Source organism: Arachis ipaensis, chromosome B5 (genome assembly GCF_059453495.1).
Source record: "Arachis ipaensis isolate K30076 ecotype BB chromosome B5, ASM5945349v1, whole genome shotgun sequence".
Taxonomy (NCBI): Eukaryota; Viridiplantae; Streptophyta; class Magnoliopsida; order Fabales; family Fabaceae; genus Arachis; species Arachis ipaensis.
In genome coordinates this window covers 151,467,506-151,492,751 of record NC_142440.1, presented here as the reverse complement: position 1 = coordinate 151,492,751, position 25,246 = coordinate 151,467,506, and the positions used below count along the sequence as shown (strand labels likewise).

The following is a 25,246-nucleotide window of genomic DNA, read 5'->3' as shown; positions in this document are numbered from 1 at the left end:
AAACTTATATTAACAGATGGTATATAATTATCTTTAATTTGGTGTAATTATTTATTATATTCTCTATATCTACTCAATTATTCTCTCTTTTTTGCAAAACTAGCTATAACGGTTGCTACTAAATTATATTTTTCCATAGGCATCGATTCTAATGTCAAGAATGCCAATTGAAATTGTTGGGGAAAAAGTTGAAACACAAAGACTATACGATGCTGTGAATGTTATTCTCTCTATACAAGTATGGCATTCTACATATCCTTCATGTCATTTTTTCATTGTAACCATACATTGAGATATACATCCTCTAATGTTTTAAGAGTCTTGCTAAAACTTATTTCAATAAGTTTCTTAAGAGTATTTATGATAAAATATTAAATTGGTCATTTATGTTTGGGTCTAATTCTGTTTTGACCTTTAAGGTTTAAAGTGTTCTATTTGAATTCAAAAAAAGTTTCATTTAGCTTCAATGTAGTCATGCCATGAAATCAATATTAAATAATTAAAGAAATTCAGTTTTTAAATATGAAAAACTTATATAACCAAACTCTTCAGTTGTTGAGGAGAATTTCTTGCGGTAGAGGTGACGATGGTCTTGTTTTCGTTGCTACTGATGAATTTTTTCGCGGAAAGTGAGTTTTCGACGATGTTCTCCATGTGCTTAAACTAAGGCAAATGGCTTGCGTTGATACATCCGCTGTTGATATGTGCTTCTCGAGTTTGTACCTCTTCTTTAAGGAAGGACATTAAAATGGAACGATAATATTAATTATTTAATATTAACTTTACGGCAGGACTACATTAAAACTAAATAAAACTTTCTTGAATTTAAATAGGACACTTTAAACCTTAGGACCAAAACAAGATTAAGTTGAAGGGACCAATTTAATACTTTATCCAAGTATTTATTAGTAAAGCCCTAGTTATACATGGAAAAATAATTAAATGTGATTCTCACATGTTCACTGATTTCAACTACAGAGTAGTAATGGCGGTTTCCCGGCTTGGGAGCCTAAAAGAGGCTATCAATGGTTAGAGGTAATAACATTTAATTAGAAAGCATTTAATTATGGACTTTGTTTTGATTGAGTCACACATTTTTAATTAATGCATGCAGAAATTCAATCCAACAGAATCTTTTGAAGGCGTTATGGTTGAGATGGAGTAAGATTTAGTTAAAATTATATATGTTACAAATTGAGTTCGCCAAATATATAATTATTTTTATATTTTTATTTAATTATTTAAAAGTTTATTATAAATAATTTCAGGATATATTAACAGAATTTTTATGATTAAAAATATCTATATAATTCGATCTTTGCATTATTACTTTAAAAGAAAATATTTAATTATAAGACATTTATATATATGCAGTCTTTGATAGTTATAATGTCTATATAATTTTAACAATATTTAAAGAGTGTTGTTAAAATTAAAGTAATATTTTTTTATTATTTAATAATATTTTTAATTTAAAATTTGAAATAAATAGTATATTTTCAAATTGTAAAAAAGTGTGCCTTGAATTTAGCAATACTTTTTAAATGTATCAAGCCTAGTACACAGAGAGAGAGAGACCACAGTTCATCAAGTTTCAAGCCCAGACATACACACAGACCAGAGTTCATCATGTTTCAAGCCCACACACAGTTCATGTTTCAACACTTAAAAAGAGATCATTGTATAAGAAAACGGATTAGATATATAATCATATATATTTTTGCTTCATTTGTAAATATATAGTTGGCCAATTCTATAGTGCCTATCAATTGTTGTCTAACTTTTGCCTAACTTATCTTTTGTAGTAAGTTTTGAATTTTTAAAAATAATTTATTTTTATATCTTTTAAATTAAATATTAATTTTTAACCTTTTTTAGTAAATAGGCACCATTTTTTAGGCACCATAGCATTCACCTATATAGTTTTGCAACTGTTTCAAGCCCACACACAGTTCATGTTTCAACACTTAAAAAGAGATCATTGTATAAGAAAACGGATTAGATATATAGTCATATATATTTTTGCTTCATTTGTAAATATATAGTTTTGCAACTGTTGGGTAAAAACCGCCGCTAAATCTTGAGATTTTGCTGCACAACCAAAAAATTCCCCCCAAACAGCCGAAATCTTCCTATTTAGCGACAGTATCAAAAACCACTAGTACATTTTTGCCACAATCTATCGAGTTTGCTCTAGTGAATTAATTAAACTTTTAGCAGAAATAATTTCATGACATTATATAAGATCTTTTATATTATGGAATTAGTTCATTAATTCAGCTAATAATTTGAGTTGCATGTTGTGAAATAGTTACGTAGAGTGCACATCATCGGCACTGCAGGGCTTGCTTATATTTAGAGAGCAATACCCAATGCATAGAAGACAAGAAATAGATCACTCTATTTCCAAGGCAATCCATTTCATTGAAAACTCACAAAACTCAGATGGCTCATGGTATTTATTTATTTTTGCTTTTTCCCTTCCAAAAATTTACTCCTTATGCTATCCTATTTTTAAAGATGGGATTAATTTATTAGAAACTAATGAAATGTCTTGTTTTTATTACTTTTTAATTTAAATTGTTTATTAAGTGCAATCGTACTTTAACATAGTTGATGAGAACATTTATTATACAGGTATGGTTGTTGGGGAGTTTGTTATACATATGGCACATGGTTTGGTGTAGAGGCACTAAAAGCCGTTGGAAAGAACTACCATAACTGTCCTGCATTGCGCAAAGCATGTCAATTTTTGTTGTCTAAACAACTTCCTAATGGCGGTTGGGGTGAAAGTTACTTGTCATGCCAAACCAAGGTCATGCCTTAATAAATTTCATTTTGCTCTTAATTTTGGACAATACTAAGAAACTAAAGAATATCATTAAATTATTACATGCATGTTTAATTTCCTTTTTTTGGGTTGTTGGGGTTTTGTTATTTTGGTGTTGCCTTACACGCTCAATTTCCTTCATTTAGGTATATACAAATCTAGAAGGCAGCCGCGCCAACTTAATTCAAACTTCATGGGCTTTGTTGTCTCTTATTGGAGCAGGACAGGTTAACATTTTCAAATTATCTAATTTTTCTTATATGATGATATATAATTAAAATAACGGTTGTGCTAGGAAATTAATTAGAAAAGTAGCCGATTAGAGTCAATTAATTGAAAAATAAAAGATTTATTATAAAAAAATAATTTTTACTATCTTAATTTTTCAAATTTTAAAACTAAAAATATAAAGAATTAGCTTGAATTAGCTTATATTGTGTTCCTAGATTTTTTCTTAAAATAAAGGCCGCTACTATTAACATTTAACAGATTGGTTTTTCAAAGATACGCGTCACAATTAGTTAATAAGTTCCTACAAATTATTGGAAATTTGTAAAAAAAGCCTTGTTAAATTAGAAATAACTACTATATCTATCCTAAAATCTTCTACAATTTTCACATCATTGTTCTCAAAAAAAAAAAAAAAATTAAAGAATACAATATATATAAAAAGTGAATTCTATTCAATCTTCTCTAAAATAAAGAATAAATTATCTCTTGTGATATATCTTATTATTATTAAATAAAATAAGTTAATTTATCATAATTAATTTTAACTTTTAATTTAATCTAAGTTTTATTAACCTATGACCCAGTTGCTAAAGGAAGTTACTTCATGTCATAAGCTTGATATTACCTTTTGAATATCTATATTTAAGAAAATTATGTTTTCCTTTTAGTAAGACAAGTCTGTTGGTTTCTAATTTTTCGAATATTTGATCAATTTTTTAGAACATTAAAGGGTACCATAAAAAAAACAAGGAAGAAAGGGAAGGGAATATAATATAACAAATAGTTACAGAATTGAACAATTGAAGAATACATGGTATAACACATAACCAAATAGAAATCAATACATAGATCATAACTTGGTAAAACTTTATATTATCGCAATAATAAAAGAGAAATTATGCATATTGAATTAGGAAAAGATCAAATAAATAGTAGTGTTATATAATGATGATTTGAATTTAATTTGGTGATTCAGTAAAAAAAAATGTTGTTATACAATAGGCTTGATATAAATGAAAACTCCATATTGAGTGCCAACCACGTTAGATTTTATTGCTTTTCTTCATACACATGAAATTATCAAAAATTTCTGCAACACAGAGAGGGGGGTGTGTGTGTGTGTGAAGGATAGCTAAAATTATAGAGGTTCTCCAATAGGAACTGATTCGTCCGAGTACTGGAGTGACCGAGCTTAGCAATTCCGATATTGCAGGTAGAGTGGAAGAGCTATACGTCGGTCAAGGTCAAACACCGCGGCAGAAATACCTGCAAAAGATATTCCGACGCTCAAGTTAGTGATAATCTCGAGTGAGAGTAATTAAGTAAATATAAAGACTGAGAATAGAACATGATCTTTAGTCGAGAATATTAGTTCGGCTTTATAGAAGTTGTTTTACCCGTTTACTGTGGATAAGTCCGAGTTTGTAGGTTGGTTATCATATTCTATTTTGGTGATTAGGTTTGTTGAGCACGTTTTTTATTTTCAAATGAGTGAGGCCGATCTTATCTGTTCACGTGCCGAGCTTTTCGGGCGGCCGAGGATAGTGGTGACGTATCATAGCCCCCAAGCTTGCCTTAGTTTGGACAGGACTAAGGCGAGCTTTTCGAATCAGAGATGTCGCAAGCCTCGGCCGTTGAATTGTTGCCGTGTATGTTCCTTACAGCCCCCAAGCTCGGCTTGGTTCTGTGCAGAATGCAAAACGTTTTCGTGTGTAGTAGTGGCTTCGTTCTTCGCGCCATTATGACATGATTGATGTGAAACGTGCCCCGTTTTTCGAGGCACCCCTGTCCGTTGGATTCCTTAGTGAGTTAATGCTTCTCTTTTTTAACAATCTGGATTAAATGCAAGGGGTTTAGTAACCGTTTGTTTCATAGAGGTTATCTTTTGTTGTACTTCTCTTTTCTTTCAAACTGCTGGGTTTTGGAAAATAGTTTGTTTCTCTTCCTGTCTGAAAATGAGTAAGCAAGGTCAGTGTTGATTCTTCCCTGCTTTTCTTCTTTGCTTTCTTGCTTTCTCTTTCGTTGCCCCTGATGGAGAACTGTAATGTGGGTGACCCATATGGTTGGGTTGATGCTAGGGTAAAAGAGCGTGTGTCTCAGTTTGATGATGAGGAGTCGGTGAGGCTGTTGGGGTCGAACTTTTGGGTCAGAGATGGTAGTAACATTAGGATAGAGTTATTACCTTGCAGGAGGGATGATCGGGTCTGTGACCGATTAAATGATTAGTCCTTCTTCTATATGTATAGTTGTCTGTTCACTGAGCTAGGCGTGAAGCTTCCCTTTATCGAGTTTGAGTGTGGGATTTTGTATTGGTTAAATTGCGCCCCAACGCAGCTTCACCCTAATTCTTGGAGTTTTGTTCGGGCGTTTGAGATATTAATGGAATTGTTAGATCAGCCGCCGTCCCTCAGGCTATTTTTCTCTTTATTTCAAGCGAAAGGGGTGAGTCGGGGTTTGTGGGTGAACCTTAGCAGCTATCCTCGTCGGGCTATATTTGGTTTATATAAATCTTCGTTTAAAGATTTCAAATCCATGTTTGTAAAGGTTAGAAGTGTTCCTAAGGAATTTCCCTTTTATTTAAACGAGCACTTAGTCGAAAGGTTCCCTTTATTTTGGTATCCCGAGCCATATCAAGCACTGGATGTAGATGATAGGCTTCTTGATGATGATATCATGATGGATTTCTTGTTTAAGTCTTTGGGTCCAAAAGGTTTGTTGTCGGTTGCTGAAATGTTGAAATGGGATACTGATAGGCAGGCTGTGTATGAACACTTAGGTAATTTGTTTTATTATGTTTGTTTTCCCTTATTTTATTTTGACATGTCCCTCCTGATTTGATTGTTATTGATTTGCAGCCGAGAAAGCTCCTGCTATTACCACTGCGGGTTTGAAGTCTTACTTCAACCAACGCAAGAAAAGTGAGAAGGAAGTTTCTTCCATTGTGGGGAAGGGTCCTGCTGCTGCGATGGTTCAATATGGCCCCGTGCAGAAGTCTAAACGGAAGAGAGGACATGCGAAAGGTGGTCTCACCGAGGTGTTGGACGGTAAAGGAGAGTCTTCAATGATACTGCAAATGGTTGAGTCTGCGTATGAATCGCATAAAAGGCTTCATGGATATGATGAGAATGAGTATGCTAGATCTCTGTGGGCAAAGCTTTACCCTTTTAGTACTATGGCTGACGAGCTTTGCTATTTTTCGGATGACATAAAGATGATTGATGAAGTGGGCCGAGCTGGTGTTAGCCGGTTTCTTCAGGTATAACTAACTGTTGTAGTGTTGTGCATGGTGTTTTTGTGATGTTGTCATTACTTGTTTTCTTTTTGTAGGTGATTGGTGCTCGTATTGTGGCCATTGGTAGGGCACAAGAGCTCGCTTTGGGCCGGGAGGAGAAGGAGGCTTCCCGTGTTGAGGAGCTGTCTGGAATCATCCAGGAAAGGGAGGGGAAAATTGCTGAGCTATCTTCTTCCGTAGAGAAGAAAGAGTTGGAATTGGCTGAGGAGAGGCGGCTGCATCAGGCGTCTTCTGAATGATTGAAGAATATGGGGTCCGAAAATGATCAACTTTCTGCTCGGATTAAAGAGTTAGAGAGTGGAATTTACAAGGCTTTTGCTCAAGGTTTTGAGCGTGCCGTTTCTTAGGTTAAGGTGCTTTACCCGGAAGCCGATGCTTCGAGACTTGATGTTATGAAGGTGGTCGTGAATGGTTAGCTTATGGATGACGAGGCTGCTGCTGGAGGTGATAGTGAGGAGTCCAGTATTGATGATAAGGCAGAGTAGGCCTTTTTTATTTATGCTTTATTTTGTAAGCTTTATATATAGCGCTTTGGCCTTAGAACTTGTATTTAACTTGTTTGTTTTGCGTTTTGGATAATTCCGAGTATTATTCTCGGTTGTGATTTTTTGGTTTCCGAGTATAGAGCTCGGTTTTATTGTGACTGTTTAGCCTTTTATAAGATATGACGTTTGGCAAAGTTATGATAACAGTAAGGTTTTGTTTTGCAATAGCAATGGTGTTTTCGTAATGAAAATGGTCGTCAACGGCCAATGAGGTTATCAATAAGGAGAGCGGTAGCTCTAGTATAGGTGATAAGGCGGAGTAAGCCCTTACGATTCGTTGTAAAAACTTGATTTGCTTTTGTTGTTTGGATTTTTTCTGAGTATGAAGCTCGGCTTATGTTTCTGGATATTACCGAGTATGAAGCTCGGATTGTTTTGATTAACACTCTTTTGCTATAAGGTATGTCCATTATTAGGATTATGATAGCATGAACTGTTTATTTGCAATAGTAATGGCGTTTGTACAATCATTTGTGGCGTCCGGCCTCGTTAAAACCCTCTTCGAGTAAAACCCATGCTTTTTGGGAAAAAAAAAACCTTCGAAGGGGAAAAAGAGTACCATCATCCACGGGTTTACAATATGTATCATGATTGATATTCTCTTAGTGAGGAGACGTTCCATGTTCCTGGGAGTTGGTCCCCTCTAAGAGTTTCCAATTTGTACGCCCCCTTTCTGAGGTTTTGTTGTACTCGGAATGGTCCCTCCCAATTTGCTGCTAGCTTGCCATGTGCTGGAGGTTTTCGAGCTTCTTTTGTTCGTCTGAGCACAAGGTCTCCTTTGTTGAAGGACCTGTGAACTACTCTTTTGTTGTGTCTTTTCTCTATGAACTGTTTCCTGACTCGTTGCTTTATGGCTGAAATGTCTCTTTCTTCTTCCACAAGGTCCAGCTCGGCTGTCCGAGCTTGCAAGTTGCTCGATTGATCGTAAAGCTCGGCCCTTAATGTTGGGACGCTGACCTCTACTGGTATTAGTGCTTCTGCCCCGTACACTAGCTCGAAAGGAGTTTCTCCTGTAGCAGATTAGATGCTGGTATTATAGCTCCATAGGATTTCTGGAATGAGGTCGGCCCACTCCCCTTTGGCCTCACCGAGCTTTTTGTTTAAGCCATGTAAGATAATTCTGTTAGCTAATTCGACTTGTCCGTTGGTTTGCGGGTGCTCGACTGAGCTGAAATGGTGTTTAATGTTAAAATTTGTTAAAAAAGCAGCGAGTTTATGGTCCATAAATTGTCTCCCGTTGTCCGAGATTATCTCTCTTGGGATACCATATCTACATATAATGTTTTTTTCATAGAAAAGATCTCACTTTTTCTGCCGTTATATGTGCTAGTGGTTGTGCTTCTATCCACTTAGAGAAATAGTCTATTGCTACTAAGAGGAACTTTACCTGGCCTGGCGCTTTCGGAAAAAGTCTGAGGATATCCAATCCCCACCTATCGAAAGGCCAGCTTACATCTATGGTGTGGAGCTCTTCAGCTGGGGTCTATGAGAGGGTGGCGTGCTTTTGACAATTATCACAAGCCCTGACTTTTGAAATACAGTCCCTTTTTATCTTCGGTCAATAGTATCCTGTTCGCAATATTTTTGCTGCCAGTGCTCGGCCGCCGATGTGGTTTCCACAGACCTCTTCGTGTGTTTCTGCCATAACGCCTTCGGCTTCATCTTTGCTGATGCATTTGAGGAGTGGTTGGGAATATCCTCGTCTGTACAGTGTATTTTCGACTACTGTGTAGAAGCTTGCTCTTCTTCGGAAAAGCGGTAAGTTCGGCTCCTCTTCTGGTATTGCACATGTTTTGATGTAATTGAGAAAAGGTGTTCTCCAATCTCGTACCTGCATGATGTTTAGAACTGTTTTTTGCTCGAAACTCGGCTTGTCAAGTGTTAGTTGGCACAGTGCCGATGTGTTTTCTGTTTGCCTTGTTGTGGCTAACTTGGAAAACACGTCGGCCCTAGTGTTTTGTTCTCGGTTTACATGAATAATATCAAAATTGCTGAACTTTGAGATGAGATCCTTTGTTACGAGCCAATATTTCTCTAACAAAGGATCTTTTACCTGGTACTCGCCCTTTACTTGGTGCACTATTAGTGAAAAGTCGCAGTAAACTGTTATCCAAGATTTCCCTAGTTGTTGGGCGAGTTTTAGTCCTGCTAGCAGGGCTTCATATTCCGCCTAATTGTTACTTGCGTTGAAGCGGAATTGTAGTGATTGCTCGGCTATCACTGTGTCTCCCTCTTTTAACATTATTCCTACCCCGCTGCCTTCCTTGTTTGATGCTCCATCAACGTGCATACTCCAGTTGACCTTTGTATGTTGTGCTTCGTTGGTCATTTCTGATACAAAGTCGGCAAGTATTTGCGATTTCAGAGTTTTTCTTGATTCGTAATGAATGTCGAACTAAGAGAGCTCGACAGACCATTTTGTTAATCGTCCGGCGAGCTCTGGTCTGGTTAATATCTGCCTCAATGGTTGGTCAGTTCGTACTATTATTGTGTGACTCTGAAAGTAGTGTCGTAGTCTCCTTGCTGTAGTGATTAATGCCAACGCCAACTATTCTACTTTTGGGTATCTTGTTTCTGTTGGTTGTGATACTCGGCTAATGAAGTATACTGGGTTTTGCTTTTTTCCTGTTTCGATTACTAAGACCGAGCTTATAGCATGGTTAGACACTGATAAATATAAGTGCAAAGGCTTACCCATATCTGGTCTCTGGAGTATGGGGGGTGACGTTAAGACCCTTTTGAGTTCCATGAAAGAACTTTCGCATTCTTTTGTCCAAGTGAATTTTCTGCCTTTAGAGAATGTTTGGAAAAAGTGATAAGATCGGTTTGCTACTGCAGGGATGAAGCATGACAAGGCAGCTACTCTTCCTGCTAGTTGTTGGACTTCCTTTACTGTCTTTGGGCTCGCCATATTTAGTATTGCGTGACACTTTTCTGGGTTGGCTTCAATCCCTCGTGGGGTTAGCATGAAGCCGAGGAATTTCCCTCCTTAGACTCCGAAAGCACATTTGTCCGGGTTGAGCCTCATGTTATATGCTCGGAGTTGGTTGAAAACTTCTACCAAGTCATCACAGTGTGACCCTTGTGCAGGCGTTTTTGCTACCATATCATCTACATAGACTTCTATATTCTGACCTATCTGCTGTTGGAATACTTTGTCCATTAATCTTTGATATGTCGCACCTGCATTCTTTAAGCCAAAAGGCATTACATTGTAACAAAAATTTTCATGTTCTGTTATAAAAGCTGTTTTGCTTTGGTCCTCTGGGTGCATCAAAATCTGGTTATAACCAGAGTATGCATCCATAAAACTCAAGGTTTTGAAACCAGAAGCACTATCAACTAACTTATCAATGCAAGGTAATGGATATGCATCTTTAGGGCAAGCTTTGTTTAAATTTGTAAAGTCGACGCACATGCGCCATTTACCTGAGTTTTTCCTTACCATTACGACATTTGATAGCCATGTGGTGAAGCGAATTTCTCTGATGAAACCTGTATTGAAGAGTTTCTTGGTTTCTTCAAGTGCTGCTTGCTTTCTCTCCTCTCCGAGGTTTCGTTTCTTTTGTGCCACTGGTCGGACTGTCTTATCAATTGTTAGTTTGTGGCAGATAACCTCTAGACTTATTCCAGGCATATCGTTCGGTGTCCATGCGAACAGATCGGCATTCTGGCGCAGTATGTGTATGAGTTCTGTTCGCTCATCCCCCTCCAGTGCTTTTCCGATGTAAGTATACTGCTTTTCATCTGCTGTTAATGTTACTCGGTGCAGGTTGTCCATTGGTTGGGGTCGCTCGCCGAGGTCTTCTCTAGGGTCGAGATCGGCTAACATTGTGGCTTCGGTAGAATTGCGTATCGCTTGGACTTGGGGCCGAGCTATCTGTTTCGTTTGGATTTGCTTTAGACTAGCATTGTAGCACTGCCGAGCTTCTTGGTGATCGGCGTAGACTGTTGCTATTCTGTTTTTCTGCACTGGAAACTTAACACACAGGTGTAATGTGGACACTACCACTTTGAATATATTCAAGGCGGGTCTCCCAATTATAATATTATAAGGGCTATAACAATCTACTATTAGGTACTGAATATCAATGGACTTCGACATAGGGATCTCTCCCATTGTGTTCGTTAGCCATATGTGTCCCATGATGGGGACCCTCTCTCCGGAGAACCCAATTAATTCTCCCGATGAGGGCTGTATTAGTTTTTCTGATAACTTCATTTTTTTAAAGGTAGAATAAAACAAAACATCAGCACTACTACCTGGGTCCAGCAGTGTTTTTCTTACCAACAGCTCTCCAACCTGGATGGAGATCACCACTGGGTCGTCGAGGTTAGGGCTTGCCGATCTGAAGTCTGATTGATTGAAGGATATTATGACATTTGGGTCCTTCTCCTTCTTCGGCTGCAGTGTTCCCTCGATTGCCAGCATTGCCCTATAGCTTCATTTTCTGGCCGAGTTTGTTTCACCTCCGCCAGCGTATCCCGCTGATATGTGGCTGATGATTCCTCTTGGCGGATCAGGAGTTGTTTGTTCCTTTTTGTTCTTATCTGTCGCTGCTTGTTTGTGCTCGTCCCTGTCCAAGTTTGCTCCTCTGGCTTTTCGACCTTTGACATATTTGTCTAAGAGCCCTTGGCGTGCCAGTCTTTTGAGCAGGTCTTTTGCAACGATGCAGTCGTCCGTGGTATGGCCGAACTTCTGGTGGAAGGCGCAATGCTTGCTTCTATCCACGAATCTTTGGTCATGGTAGTTCCCTGCTCGAGCTGGTGACTTCACGATTTTGGCATTCAGAATCTCTTTGATGATGTTCTCTCTTTTGGTGTTGAATCTGGTGTACGTATTGTATTTTGGTGTGAACTTGAAAGGTTTCTTTGTATCCCTGTTGCCTGGCGATCTGAGAGCTTTTTCCTCATCTCTTCGATGTGGCTGTTTGTCCGACTTTTGGGCCTCGCGGAGTTCCTCAATCTCCATTTGACCTGCGGCCCTTTCTCGGAACTCTTCTAGTATTTTTGGTTTTGTTATCGCGATAGTTTCCCGGAATTTTCCAGGTCTGAGGCCAGCTTTGAGGGCATGCAAGTGGACAGCCGGATCCAAGTCTTGGATCTCCATAGTAGCCTCAGCAAACCTGGTCATGTAGTCCTTTAAGCTCTCGTGCTGGCCTTGCTTGATTGTTCCCAGGTAGTCTGATCCACTGACATATATTCTCGATGCAGCAAAGTAATCAATAAAAGATCTCGCCAGCTCCTCAAAAGAGGAAATGGAACCTGCAGACAATTTAGAAAATCACAGTAATGCAGCATCATCAAGATAAGTAGGAAAAGCTCGGCAAAGCACTGGTTCGTTATTAGCGTCGTTAAAGAACATCATGGACTGAAATTTCTTAACGTGAGCTCGGGGGTCACCGAACCCCTTATATGGTTCCAGTGCCGTGGGTAGCACAAAATTTTTTGGCATCTGGAACTTAGTGATCTCTTCAGAAAAGGGATTTTCAAGGGTGAGCTTCTCTTTAGGTGGAATGATGTTCAGGGAATCTGTGTTGCCCTGAGCCGAGCTTTTGGAGCTTTCTCCTTCGTGTTTTTCATTGTTCTAAGCGGACAGCTCAGCTATCCTCCGCACCTCCGCCTGAAGTTCGGCGATTTGAGCTAGAAGCTCTGCCTGTGTGGGTTGTGAATTTTCCTTGTCAGCCATGTTCGAGGATCGGAAATCCTGCAAAACAGAGTAAAAGACTAAACAAAGGGAAAAGTGGGGTTAGATGTATTCCGGCCCCACGGTGGGCGCCAGTGATTCGTCCGAGTACTAGAGTGACCGAGCTTAGCGATTCCGAGCAGGTTGCAGGTAGAGTGGAAGAGCTATACGTTGGTCAAGGTCAAACACTGCGGCGGGAATACCTGTAAAAGATACTCCAACACTCAAGTTAGTGATAATCTCGAGTGAGAGTAATTAAGTAAATATAAAGACTGAGAATGGAACCTGATATTTAGCTGAGAATATTAATTCGGCTTTATAGAAGTTGTTTTACCCGTTTACTGTAGATAAGTCCGAGTTTGTAAGTTGGTTATCATATTCTATTTTAGTGATTAGGTTTGTTGAGCACGTTTCCTATTTTCAAATGAGTGAGGCCGATCTTATCTATTCACGTGCCGAGCTTTTCGAGCGGCCGAGGATAATGGTGACGTATCAAGAACCAAGGAAATTTTTGAAAAAAAAAAGCAAATAAGAGAAAATTATTATAACAGCAGAGAGAGTGTTTCGAGAATTTCTAAATTTTTAGTGTCTCTTGGATTTTCTTTTTCTTTGTTTTTTTTATATTTTTTTATTAGAATTGATTAATTAATAGATGTATGCTTTGAAAAACTATAAAATGGGACTTCTAGTGATTTTTATAATTTGCAAAAAAAAATTATATCATAATTAATTAGTTAGTAAATAAAACTTAAACTTAATTAAGAGTTAAAGTTATTTATGATAAATCAAATTTATTTCATTCAATAATAATAAAATATATCATAAAGGATTATAACTTATTTCTTATAAAATGCCATCGTAGTAAAAATAGTGACACCTGAATAAATAATTTTAAAAAGAGTGACAATTTGGCAATAAATTTTTAAAATAATGATATATTAAAGGGAAAAAAAAGACTATTTATAACTAACCTCAACATGAGATAACCGTTGATATGAAGAGAATGAAGATCTTTTTATTTTTCTGAAGGAAGTTTTTATATGTAATGAATGTAAATTGTGCTAATCATTGGAGTTTTGTTGTTAAAACTTAAAAAGGGTGAGATAGATGCTACACCCATACACAAAGGAATAAAGTTAATAATCAACTCGCAAATGGAAGATGGAGATTTCCCACAGCCGGTAATTCTTCCATATAAATTATATCTAAGCACTTAGTAAAAGTGGTTCTATAATCAATATATATATATATATATATATATACACACAACTTTTGATCATTTCTAATCCAATTTTCCAGGAAGCAACAGGAGTGGTTTTCAGAAACTGTGTCATAAACTATGGATCATATCGTAACATATACCCTATATGGGCTCTTGGAGAGTATCGGCGTAGAGGGTTGCATGCATGATGATCCAAATCCACCAACTCAACCACTACTCCTCCATGCTTTTCTTCTTATATATATTTATTTATGTGCTAGCTATAGATAGATGATCAAAGTTATTAAAATATCGAATTAAACCCTAAACAGTAAAACATCTTGTCTGTACGTAATAATGCTATATATATATATATATATATATCAAACATTCTATTATGTCTATGCTTATGGTGGTTACAATAGTTGAAAGGAAGTTATCTTTAATAGAAAAAGGTAACATTAATGTCTAATACTTCTTTTTAAATAAGAGTCTTTTTTTATTTTTTCTTTTTAATTTTTGCATAAGCTTTTTTTTATTTATTTTATGTTATTTTTTTAATTTTTAGGGTTCATTGAAACTCTTAATCTTTTAAATATAGAGCTTTAATAACATATCATAAAATTATTTATTCTAAAAATTTAAATTAATAGAAAAAAATAGGTGAATTATACGATAAAGATGTAAGTTTACAGATTTTTTTTTATGGGATGAAAGAGGGATTGAAAAAGGTAGGACCCACACTTTGAATAACAATAAAATAATAAAAAATAACTATAAATAAAATTTATTTTCCCTCTGTACCACTTCAATCTGTATAGTAGAGTGTTCCAAAAAGTAACATTAATAATTATATCTCTAATAGAATTTAATAGAAAAAAGAATTGTAAACACTGAATTTATGTGTTATTAGCTTAACTCAATAATACTGATATACACATATTTATAACGGTATAGAAGGTACGTTAGGTTGGTCTGCATAACTGAATTCAGATACATCTTTTACAACTGAATTAGTTAACTAAAACTTAGCATTTCATTAACCTGCATCCTTTACACCTCTCTTAGCTTCAAATTCAAGAGTGGTTTTGGAACCACTCTGAGTTTGGTCTTCTACTTCTCAAAGGTAGCTACAGTAACTAGTTTTGGTAATATTCCTGCTAGCTCTACTCAGTTCCAAGTATGTGAACAACATGCATCAGTTTTTTATTAACCCTTTCTCTAACAATTTGAATGTCTAGTTAAAAATGTTTGGTCTTATTATGGAGTACTGGATTAGCTATTAGTAAAACAATACTTATGTTATCGCAGAAAATTATTGGAGCAGTTCGAAGCTTCATGTTTATTTCTTAAAGTAAGTTCTGGATCCATACAGTTTCAAGCTCACACGCTGCCAAGCTACGAAATTCTGCTTCAGCAGACAATCTGCTTATAGTAGCTTTTTTCTACATGACCAAGAGATGAAATTAGTTCCCATAAAAACATATAACTAGAAATAGATTTTCTATTCTCAAGATCAATAGCCCAATCTGAATTAGAGAAGGCATAGATCCTATAATCTTCACACTCGTTCATGATCAATCCCTCGTGTTTCGTTCCCTGTAGGTTGTGCAAATTTCTCTTCACTGTTTTCCAATAAGAAAGCAGTGGATGATGCCTGAATTGAGAGATTTTATATACAGCAAATAAAAATAATTCAGATCTAGTCACGGTGGCATATTATAATGCTCCAAGAATAGATCAAAACAAGATTGGATCTTCAAATTTTTCAGACCCTATTGAAAGTAGTTGAATAGAGAAATTCATTGGGCTTGGCATAGGGGCAGCAGTGTTCATTCCAAATTTTGATAATAATTTTTCTATATATTGAGATTGGAAAAGATGCAATTGTCCCTCAATGCTGTTGTCTACCTTGATACCTAAATAGTATAGTTTTTCCAAATTTTTTAGAGTAAAAACATTATTAAGAGAGTGAATCATGGCCTGAATTTCTTCATAATCATCTACATAACATAATAAGAAAATTATAGATTTTGGACCGTACTTGACAAAGAGAGAAGTATCTGATTTTAATTTGTATTTTAAAACCAAAAGAGAAAAGTGTGTTGCTAAGCTTAGTGAATCATTCCCTTGGAGTTTGTTTTAAATCATATAGACTTTTATTGAGTTTGCAAACTAAATTTGGTGAATCATGATCAAAATCGATTGATTGAGTCATATAGATGGTTTGATGCAAATTCCTATTAAGGAATTTATTGTTAAAATCGAAATGTCTTCATTATTGTCTAATTTTGTGAAAGAGCTAGAGATAGAACAAGCCTGATAGTAGCTAGTTGATTACAGGACTAGACACTTCTTGAAAATCAATGCCTTCATGTTGAATGGAAGCCCTTGGCAACCAATCTTGCTTTGTACCTTTGAATTGTGACATTTGAATTTTTTTTACTGCGAACACCCATTTGCATCCTATTATTAGCTCATAGCCTCAAGCCATGTATTAGCTCGAATAAGGACCTTGTATTCTTCCCTTATAGCCTCAAGTTAGTGAGGTATAGTGAGAGAAATGTGAAGAGATTTTGGTACAAGATCAACCATTTTTTGTTCACTATTGATGACAACAGTGTATGTTTTGAGTTTTGATACCCCAGCCTTAGCTCTTGTTGTCATAGAATGTTTATTTGTAGAAGGTACATAATAGTGGAAGATTGATTTCTATGGCTGACATAGGGGTCTGTTTAGTTAGGGGATTTGGATAGTAAGGCATCAGTATTTGAGGTACTTGTGGTATTTTGATTGTGAGTAGTAGTAGATGTTTCAAAAACTGGTGTTGGAAAAAGGGGGTTATTTAGTGTTGGTGGGTTAATAGTGATCTCTTTTGTAATTGAAGCAATGTTATTATTGGACATAGAGGGCATGCATGGTATTAGATGGCTTAGAGGTAAATAAGGTAGAGTATAGGAAAGTGTTTTTATCAAAACCACATTGTCTTGAGACATAAACTTTTCCTGTAGGTACAAGGCACTTGTATCTTTTTGGTCAGAAGATTATCCTATGAAAACATATTGTTGTCTCTTATAGTCAAACTTGTATTGATTATATGGCCTAAGGTGTGGATAGCATGCACTATCAAATACCTTAAGAAACTTTTAATCTGGTTTAGCTGAAAAAAGAAGCTCATAGGTTGATTTAGCATTCAAAACACTAGTTGACAGTCGATTAATAACATAAGTAGAAGTAAGAAAAGCTTCATTCCAATATAGTAAAGGTATAAATGCTGAATAGAGCATTGCCAAATCTATATCAGTGATGTAATGATGCTTTCTTTCATCTCTACCATTTTGTTCAGAGGTATATGGACATGTTTTTCTATGAATGATACCTGATTGTGAAAGAAAATCTTGAAAAGGATGGGAGGGGTACTCATTACCATTATCAGTTTGAAAGTTCTTGATTGTATGACCAATCAAAATTTTCATACTTGCCTTATAGTGTTTCAAGGCTTGAAAGACCTGAGACTTAGTGACTAACAAATAGAGGCATGTTTATCTTGAGAAAGCAACAATAAATGTCACATAATAACGAAAGCCAAGATGTGAAACTAATAGGACAGCCCTCCAAACATTTGAGTATACTAATTCCAAAGGTTTAGTGTATTGTGTTAATGAATTTGTAAATGGCATTTTTTGCATTTTTACTTGCATACAGTGTTGACAAACAGAATAATATAAAGAAAAAGAGTCAATTTTATTGCTAATAAGTTGTATATTACATTGTTTTAAGACTTGCTGAGCTGTTTTAGTTGCAGTATGTCCAAGTCTCATGTACCATATATTGTAAGAATTGTAAAAAGCAGAATACAAAGTAGAATTCACATGTCGCTTAACCTTTAGAAATTTACAGATGCTATTGGTTCTGATTCCTTGCAAGAGAAGTTCCTTAGTATGTTCGCACTTCAAACAACAAGAATGAGCATGAAATTCAAAGTAAACCCGATTGTCCTCAGTAAATTTAGCATCACTTATACAGTTCTTTGTTAAATTAGGAGTATAAATTAATTGATATAAATTGAAAATAAGATTTGAATCTTTTGCAAGAAGTAAAGAATGACTTATATAGAAAATATTCATACATTTGTGAAAGAACGATTAGCTTGTGATTGAGATGGATAGGGGAAAGATTGATCAAACCTATAATAATAGTAACAAGCTAGATGGCCAATTTTACCACCTGAGGGCGAGAAGTTCCAAAATTGCCTCTGCCTTCTAGAAAAGCGCCCACGACGACCTCGTCTTCCTCCAAGATTAGCTTGTGCTAAGTGTGCAGCATTTGAAAGTCCTTATTAAGAATTATCTCAATTTGTTCTTCACTAGTGATGGGGTTTCCAAGTGCAGTAAGAGAGTCACATAGATGTTTGATCTTCTAAATGTAATTTGAAGCCTTTAATCCTTGCTTCTTTGTTTCTTGAGTTGAGCCTTAAACTGTTTTACCTTGATAATATATTTTGTGGATCTGGCAAAGTAATCCTCAATCTTTTGCTAGCTTTCATATATAACAAAACTCTCACCCCACCATTTTGTTGTTGAATTCTTCATCCATAGAAGCAAGCAAGAAGAAGATGAGATTATAGTCTTCTTGCCTCCATTGCTTGTATTTTTTAGATTCTGTTCCTACTGCACGATTTTCATATGATGTAAACTGAGCTGGGATTAATTCCTTCTTCAAGTGAACTTCAAGGTCTTGGCCTCAAATGTCAAGGATTGTTGTTGCCAAGTTTTGAAATTGTTTTCACTAAGTTTGTTGCTTATGGGATTCTGAAACGATTTGGCAATGAATGGGATTGTTGGTGGGACAATGAGGGCATTGTTGTTGGGTTGAGCCATGGATCAAGAATAAACCTTGTTCTTGATACTAATAAGGATGTTATCTTTGATAACTTGAGTCTCAAGAAAAATAGAGAGAAAAGAAAATTGGAATTGAATAGAGAAAATAATTACAAATACTGAATGTATGTATTATTAGCTTAATAATACTGATATACACATAATCATAAGGATAGAAGGTATGCTAAGTTGGTCTGCATAACTGAATTCACGTCTTTTTTACAATTAAATTAGTTAACCAAAACTTAGCATTTAACTTTCATTCTTTAATGATTATGCAAGTGTTTGTTAAAATTTAAGTTATATTTTTTTAATAAAAGTTTTTAAAAAATATTATTAAATAATAAAAAAACATTACTATAATTTTACCAATATTTTTGAAATAACATAATCACCTTAGCATAGGCATATTAGTTCCACACACTTATATAATATATATGGGGATGTATTCTATTTCTATGAGAATGAAATTTTTATATGAAAATGTAAAAATGTATTTATAATTATTAAATTATTAATTTAAATGGTTAATATTAAATGTATCTAATAAATGGTATATAAATACTATATTTATTATAGTCATTAAATTTATACTAAATGCATTTATAATTATTATATTTATAGTCATTATTTTTATTTTTATTAAATAAATTAAAATAATTAGATTTTTTATTCAAATAAAATTAAAAATATTTTGATAATTGAATGTATTTTTTAAAATTTATACAAATATAAAATATAACTTTTAAAAATATATATTTTTTAAAACTAATCCAAACTCACCTTATATTACGTTATTGAGAATTCTTAAAACAATTTAGTAATCTAAAATTTATTTTGTATCTCCTATATACCACTCTTGATCCTGGAGCTAATGATTGGAGTTTTAACTAATGAGTTTGCCTTTTTTTTAGCATCTTTTTGTTGGGTCATCGTAGGAAGCTCTCAACTATCGCGAAGATTTTGGAAAAAAATCAAATGAGAGAACATAAGATGAGAAGACAGCACATCTAACTCAAAATTTTAAGGTAGTAAATTTATAGGTCTCTCATCTTATGAATTCCTCACTTTTTCTTACTTTTTTTGATGTGAAACTAATTTTATACACTCCTCACACTTGTAATATTAACATTCTTGGTCATGGCTCTGATAAACCATTTCCATCACTTGATCAACTGAGGTGTCCAAGCCACATCCCTCATATATAATGCTTTGTTCTTTTTTTTTTTTCTATTTTGTTAACATCCTGCATGAAAGTTAAGCGAGAAAAAAAAATCTTTCTATATTTTTTAAGAAATTCTATTTTATATAAATTTTTAAAAAATACATTCAATTATCAAAAATATTTTTAATTTTATTTGAATAAAGAAATTTAATTATTTTAATTTATTTATTAGATATATTTTAATAAAAACAAAAAATAATAACTATAAATATAATGATTATAAATACATTTATATATATAAATTTAATGATTATAATAAAAATATTACTTGCATATTATTTTTTAAGTATATTTAATATTAACCATTAAATTGAATTAATTCAATAAATATATTTATAGTATCATTTATTTGATATATTTAGTCTTAAGTATTAAAATTGATCAATTTAATGGCTATAAATATATGTGCTTGATTATCTAGCTTCGACGTAATATTAATTAATCATCGGTCATGCTTTTGTTATCCACTAATCATCTTAGTCCATTATTGATTCTCAAGTACATTATCCACTATTGTAATTGTACTGTATCTCTAATATATCGGCAAAATTGAGTTACATTTTGGTAGGATCAAACAAATTTAAAATAATTAATCTTATTATAGCAAATTTTTCTCCTAAAATTTCGTACTTAGTCAACTACGAATATTTCGATTAACAAACTGACGAATAATTCAGCTGTAGCTGCTATAAATCAGAGACTGAGCCAACAATAAAGGGGCAGAAGATCAGTAATACAATAGACAATATTATATTCACTCTCTTTAAGATATTTTATTAACTTGAGCGTCGGAATCTTTTTTGCAGGTATTCCGTTCGAGTTCGAGTTCACATGGATATTTCACTTCTGAACCAGAAGCCATGAGAAATCCAAAAGGCAGTGTAAAGCCGACCTATAGCTCGAAAGAGTATCCTTTCCAGAACATTTGGCGTTCACCATAGGGTCCATTCTCGTTTTTAGTTTGACCTAATGCTTTACCAGTTTTTCTTGTGTTTCCTTTTCTTTGCAGAGGTTGAGTCATGACAGACCATTCGGTAACTCCTCAACCCCCCCTCCAACTAATGCCGAGCTTTCGGCAACAAACGCCGCTCTACAAGTGGAAGTCCAACAAATGGCCGAGCTATTAGCGGCGAAACAAGACAATAAAAATAAAAAGGATGATCACAAGAAGGTTAATGAGGACCTTCACGAAGAACACCAATTTGAGTCAAACGTGTAGACAGGCAGTGTGCCTCCCAAAACAGAAAGGCGGAGGATTGACCCCTTTTCCAAGAAATAATGAACTATGAAATGCTTAAAAATTTCACGCTCCCAATGATATTGGCACCGTACGAAAGAATCAGAGATCCTAAAGTTCACGTTACTAAATTCAAATCCATGATGTTTCTTAACAGTGACTCCAACCCTATCTTGTACCGATCTTTTCCTACTTTTTTAGATGAAGCTCTTTTACTGTGGTTTTCTAATTTGCCTGCAGGTTAAATCTCGAGTTTTGATGAATTCGCCAACTTATTCATAAATAACTTTGCAACATCCAAAATTTATGTACAATATTTAGACTACCTCAGTACAATCAAGCAAGGGCAACATGAGAGCTTAAAAGACTACATGACACGTTTCACAATGACAGCCATAAAAATTTCAGACCTCAATCTGGAGGTACACCTGCATGTATTAAAAAGTGGCCTCCGACCTGAAAAATTCCAGGAAGCAATAGCAATGGCAAAGCCGAAGACGCTGGAAAAATTCAGGGATAAAGCAACTGGACAAATTGAAGTAAAAAAACTAAGGGCAGCTCGAAGAATGGAAAGACCACCATCTCGAAGGGAGGAAGAAAGGCCACACAGATCTCAAAACAAGAACCTTAAAAAATCATTCAAATTGACACGAAAGTTCGATTCATAGACTAAGTTCAACACCAAGAGAGAGGATATAATCAAAGAAATCCTACACAACAAACTTATAAAATCGCCAAGAAAACCAGGAACATATCAAGATCAGAAGTATGTAGACAAAAGCAAACACTGCGCATTCCACCAAAAATATGGCCATGCCACCGATGAATGTGTAGTATCCAAAGACCTATTGAAGAGGTTAGCCAGACAGCATTTACTAGATAAACATGTCACTTCCAGAAATCAAAAGGAAGCAGCCAAAGACACTGACAAATTGAGCCATAGTTCAGATCATAAAGACAAAGGAACTTGGCACAGAGTAGTCGAAACTTCTACTTTGGAAGGAGTAATAAATTACATTTTAGGTGGTTTTGCAGGAGGAGGAACAACCAATACGGCCAGAAAAAGAAGTTACTAAACCATGATGATGATGGATGGATCTTGTCAAGAGATACACACTTCACCTCCAACGGAATAAATCACTTTCGACGCGTCTAACTTCAAGTCACACTGTCCGAACTTGGACGATCCAGTGGTGATTTCGACACACATGGGAGAGCTAACAGTAAAAAAGGTCCTGCTTGACCCCGGGAGTAGTGCAAATGTGCTATTCTACTCCACTTTCAAAAAGATGCAACTCAGTGACAAAGCACTACAGTCTTCAACCAGAGAATTAGTAGGGTTCTCTAGAGAAAAGGTACCCGTATCAGGTTATGTATGGTTGAGAACAACACTAGGGGAGTCTCCAAACTCCAAACCCCTAGATATCCAATTTTTAGTGGTTGATTGCAATAGTCCTTATAATATCATTTTGGGACACATGTCCCTTAACTCTTTTATAGCTATTTTCTCCACAATTTACATTTGTGTAAAGTTTCCTGTGCAGGGCAATGTAGTGGCAACAGTGCACGCCGACCACATGGAAGCTCGGCAATGCTATAATGCAAGCTTAAAGACCATTCCAAAAAAAAATCATCCCAAGATTCCACTCTGTCTACAATACAGAGAGCATTCTAACTCTGGTTGAGTTGGACTCGTGGAACAATAACAGTCGACCCGCCCCAACGGGCGACCTAGAAAAGGTACAATTAGAAGAAGCCGACCAATTTATTAACATCGGCTTTGTTTTTTCTGCAGGAACAAAACAACACCTCGTCGAACTGTTGAGATGCAATTCTGATCTTTTTACATGGACACCTACTGACATGTCAGAAATTGATTCGAATTTTATATGCCACAAGATAGCAATCAATCATAATGTCCGACCTATACAACAGAAACACAAAAAATGCTCGATGCAGGCTTCATCCGAAAACTTTGATTCTCATCGTGGCTAGCAAATGTGGTAATGGTTAAGAAGAGCTCGGAAAAATGACGTATGTGTGCGGATTTTACAGACCTGAACAAAGCATGCCCGAAATATTCTTATCCACTTCCAAATATTGATAGACTAGTAGATGACACCATGTGGTTTCAAGCACTCAGCTTCATGGATGCCTATTCCGACTATAATCAAATATTAATGCACCCTGATGATGAGGACAAAATAGCATTCGTAACCGATCAAGGTAATTTTTGTTATAAGGTTATGCCTTTTGGGCTGAAAAATGCAGGGGCTACTTATCAACGATTAAAATATATGTTGATGACATGGTGGTCAAATCAAGTTTAGAACAACAGCATAAAGCCGACCTTAGTGAGGTATTCCAACAACTCTGAAAGTACAATATGAGATTAAACCCAGAAAAATGTGCATTCGGAGTACAGGGAGGAAAATTCCTCGGATTCTTGCTAACACATAGGGGAATAGAAGCCAACCCCGACAAATGTTAGGCTGTAATCCAAATGCAGTCACCTCGGTCAGTCAAGGAGGTGCAACAACTCACAGGCCGCTTAGCAACCTTGTCACGTTTCCTGCCCGTAGCAGCCGCAAAGTCATACCACTTCTTCAACACCCTAAGAAAAGCCAAAAAGTTTGTCTGGACGGATGAGTGCGAAAGAGCTTTTACTGAATTTAAAACTCTTCTCAGTTCACCACCCATACTCTAAAAACCTCAGCAAAGTAAACCCCTATATCTGTACCTTTCAATTTCAACTAACACAATCAATTCTGTGCTTATAACAGAAATAAAGAAAGAATAGCACCCAGTATATTTTGTGAGCAAAGTCCTGCAGAAAGCCGAAACAAGGTACCCAACAATAGAAAAACTAGCATTCGGCTTATTACAGCTCGGCATTTGCGACACTACTTCCAAACGCACCAGATAGTAGTTCAGACCGGTCAGCCACTACGTCAAGTATTGGCAGAACCAGATCCAGCAGGGCGACTCACAAAGTGGTCAATAGAACTTCCAGAGTTTGATATCTGCTATCAATCATGAGGATCCCCTAAAGCACAAGCACTGATTGATTTTATTTCAGAATTCACCACCACTGAAAGTGCAACCGCTGAATGGGAGCTGTATGTAGACGGCGCATCGAACGAAAATGGATGTAGAGCCAGAATCTTACTAAAGGACAGTGTCAAAGTATATGCCGAACAGTCAATAAAATTTCTTTTTCAAACAAGCAACAATCGAGCTGAATATGAGGCACTACTGGCCGGATTAAGACTTGTAGGAAAGGTCAGAATCCAAAGCCTCAAGGTATATTGTGACTCTCTCCTTGTGGTATAACAGGTAACGGGTCATTTTTAGGTACGAGATCCACTCCTAGTAAAATACCTAAATACAGCAAAAAATATGATACAACAATTTCAAAAATTTGAAATATCACATATACCTAGGATACAAAATTGTAGAGCATATATTTTATCTAAATTGGCTACTTCCAGAATAACTAATTCAACAAATACTATGTCACATCTCACACTAACAGAACCGAGTTTAGATGCCAAAATTGTTTTAAGTGTATCATGATGCGTGAGCATCTTGTACCATTTTTTCCTTTATTTTCTAGTTATTTTTAGTTATAAATTATTAAGTTTTATATTAATTTAGTGCAAAAATCATCTTTGGATGCTACTTTGAGTTGCTTTAGTATTTTTATGATTTCAAGTGAAACTCGGAACAATTTGGTAGAGTTTTTAGCAGAAACAGAGAAGTTGGTATACCCCCCCTTGGGGCGCTAAACGCCAAGCTGGCGTTTAGCACCAGCAACATGCACGTCTCTGCCCCCTCTAGGGCGCTAAACGCCCAACTGGAATTTAGCGCCAGCAAAGCTGATCCGAATTTGAAGGCACACTCTTGGAGCATCTCTAGTTGGACTTGGTTTTTATTAGTTATCCTTTATTTTATATTTATAATTTTTATTTAAGAACAATATCTTTTAGCGGATTTAATATATTATTTTATTTTCAAATTAAATTAGGTTAGATATAAAAGGGAAAAGATTCTCCCTTTAGGGGGATTCAAACTCTTTTGGTTTTTGGTGTACTTTTCAGAACCCTAATTCTTCTCTGT

General features: G+C 35.6%; 1 protein-coding gene and 1 pseudogene across 2 annotated transcripts in view; one reads left to right on the top strand and one right to left on the bottom strand.

Moving 5' to 3' along the window:
- Nucleotides 1-14,018, top strand: part of LOC107641335 (lupeol synthase) — a 46,424-nt gene extending 32,406 nt beyond the window's left edge. For both annotated transcript variants that reach the window (XM_088488595.1, XM_016344831.3), the window contains exons 12-19: nt 140-238; nt 979-1,035; nt 1,115-1,161; nt 2,312-2,455; nt 2,638-2,815; nt 2,977-3,057; nt 13,682-13,765; nt 13,884-14,018. In XM_088488595.1, the coding sequence (XP_088344721.1) occupies nt 140-238; nt 979-1,035; nt 1,115-1,161; nt 2,312-2,455; nt 2,638-2,815; nt 2,977-3,057; nt 13,682-13,765; nt 13,884-13,994 (801 nt within the window). In that variant the 3' untranslated portion in view covers nt 13,995-14,018. The remainder of the gene's footprint in view (nt 1-139; nt 239-978; nt 1,036-1,114; nt 1,162-2,311; nt 2,456-2,637; nt 2,816-2,976; nt 3,058-13,681; nt 13,766-13,883) is intronic.
- Nucleotides 11,343-12,266, bottom strand: LOC148566233 (uncharacterized; annotated as a pseudogene).
- Nucleotides 14,019-25,246: the final 11,228 nt, after the last annotated feature.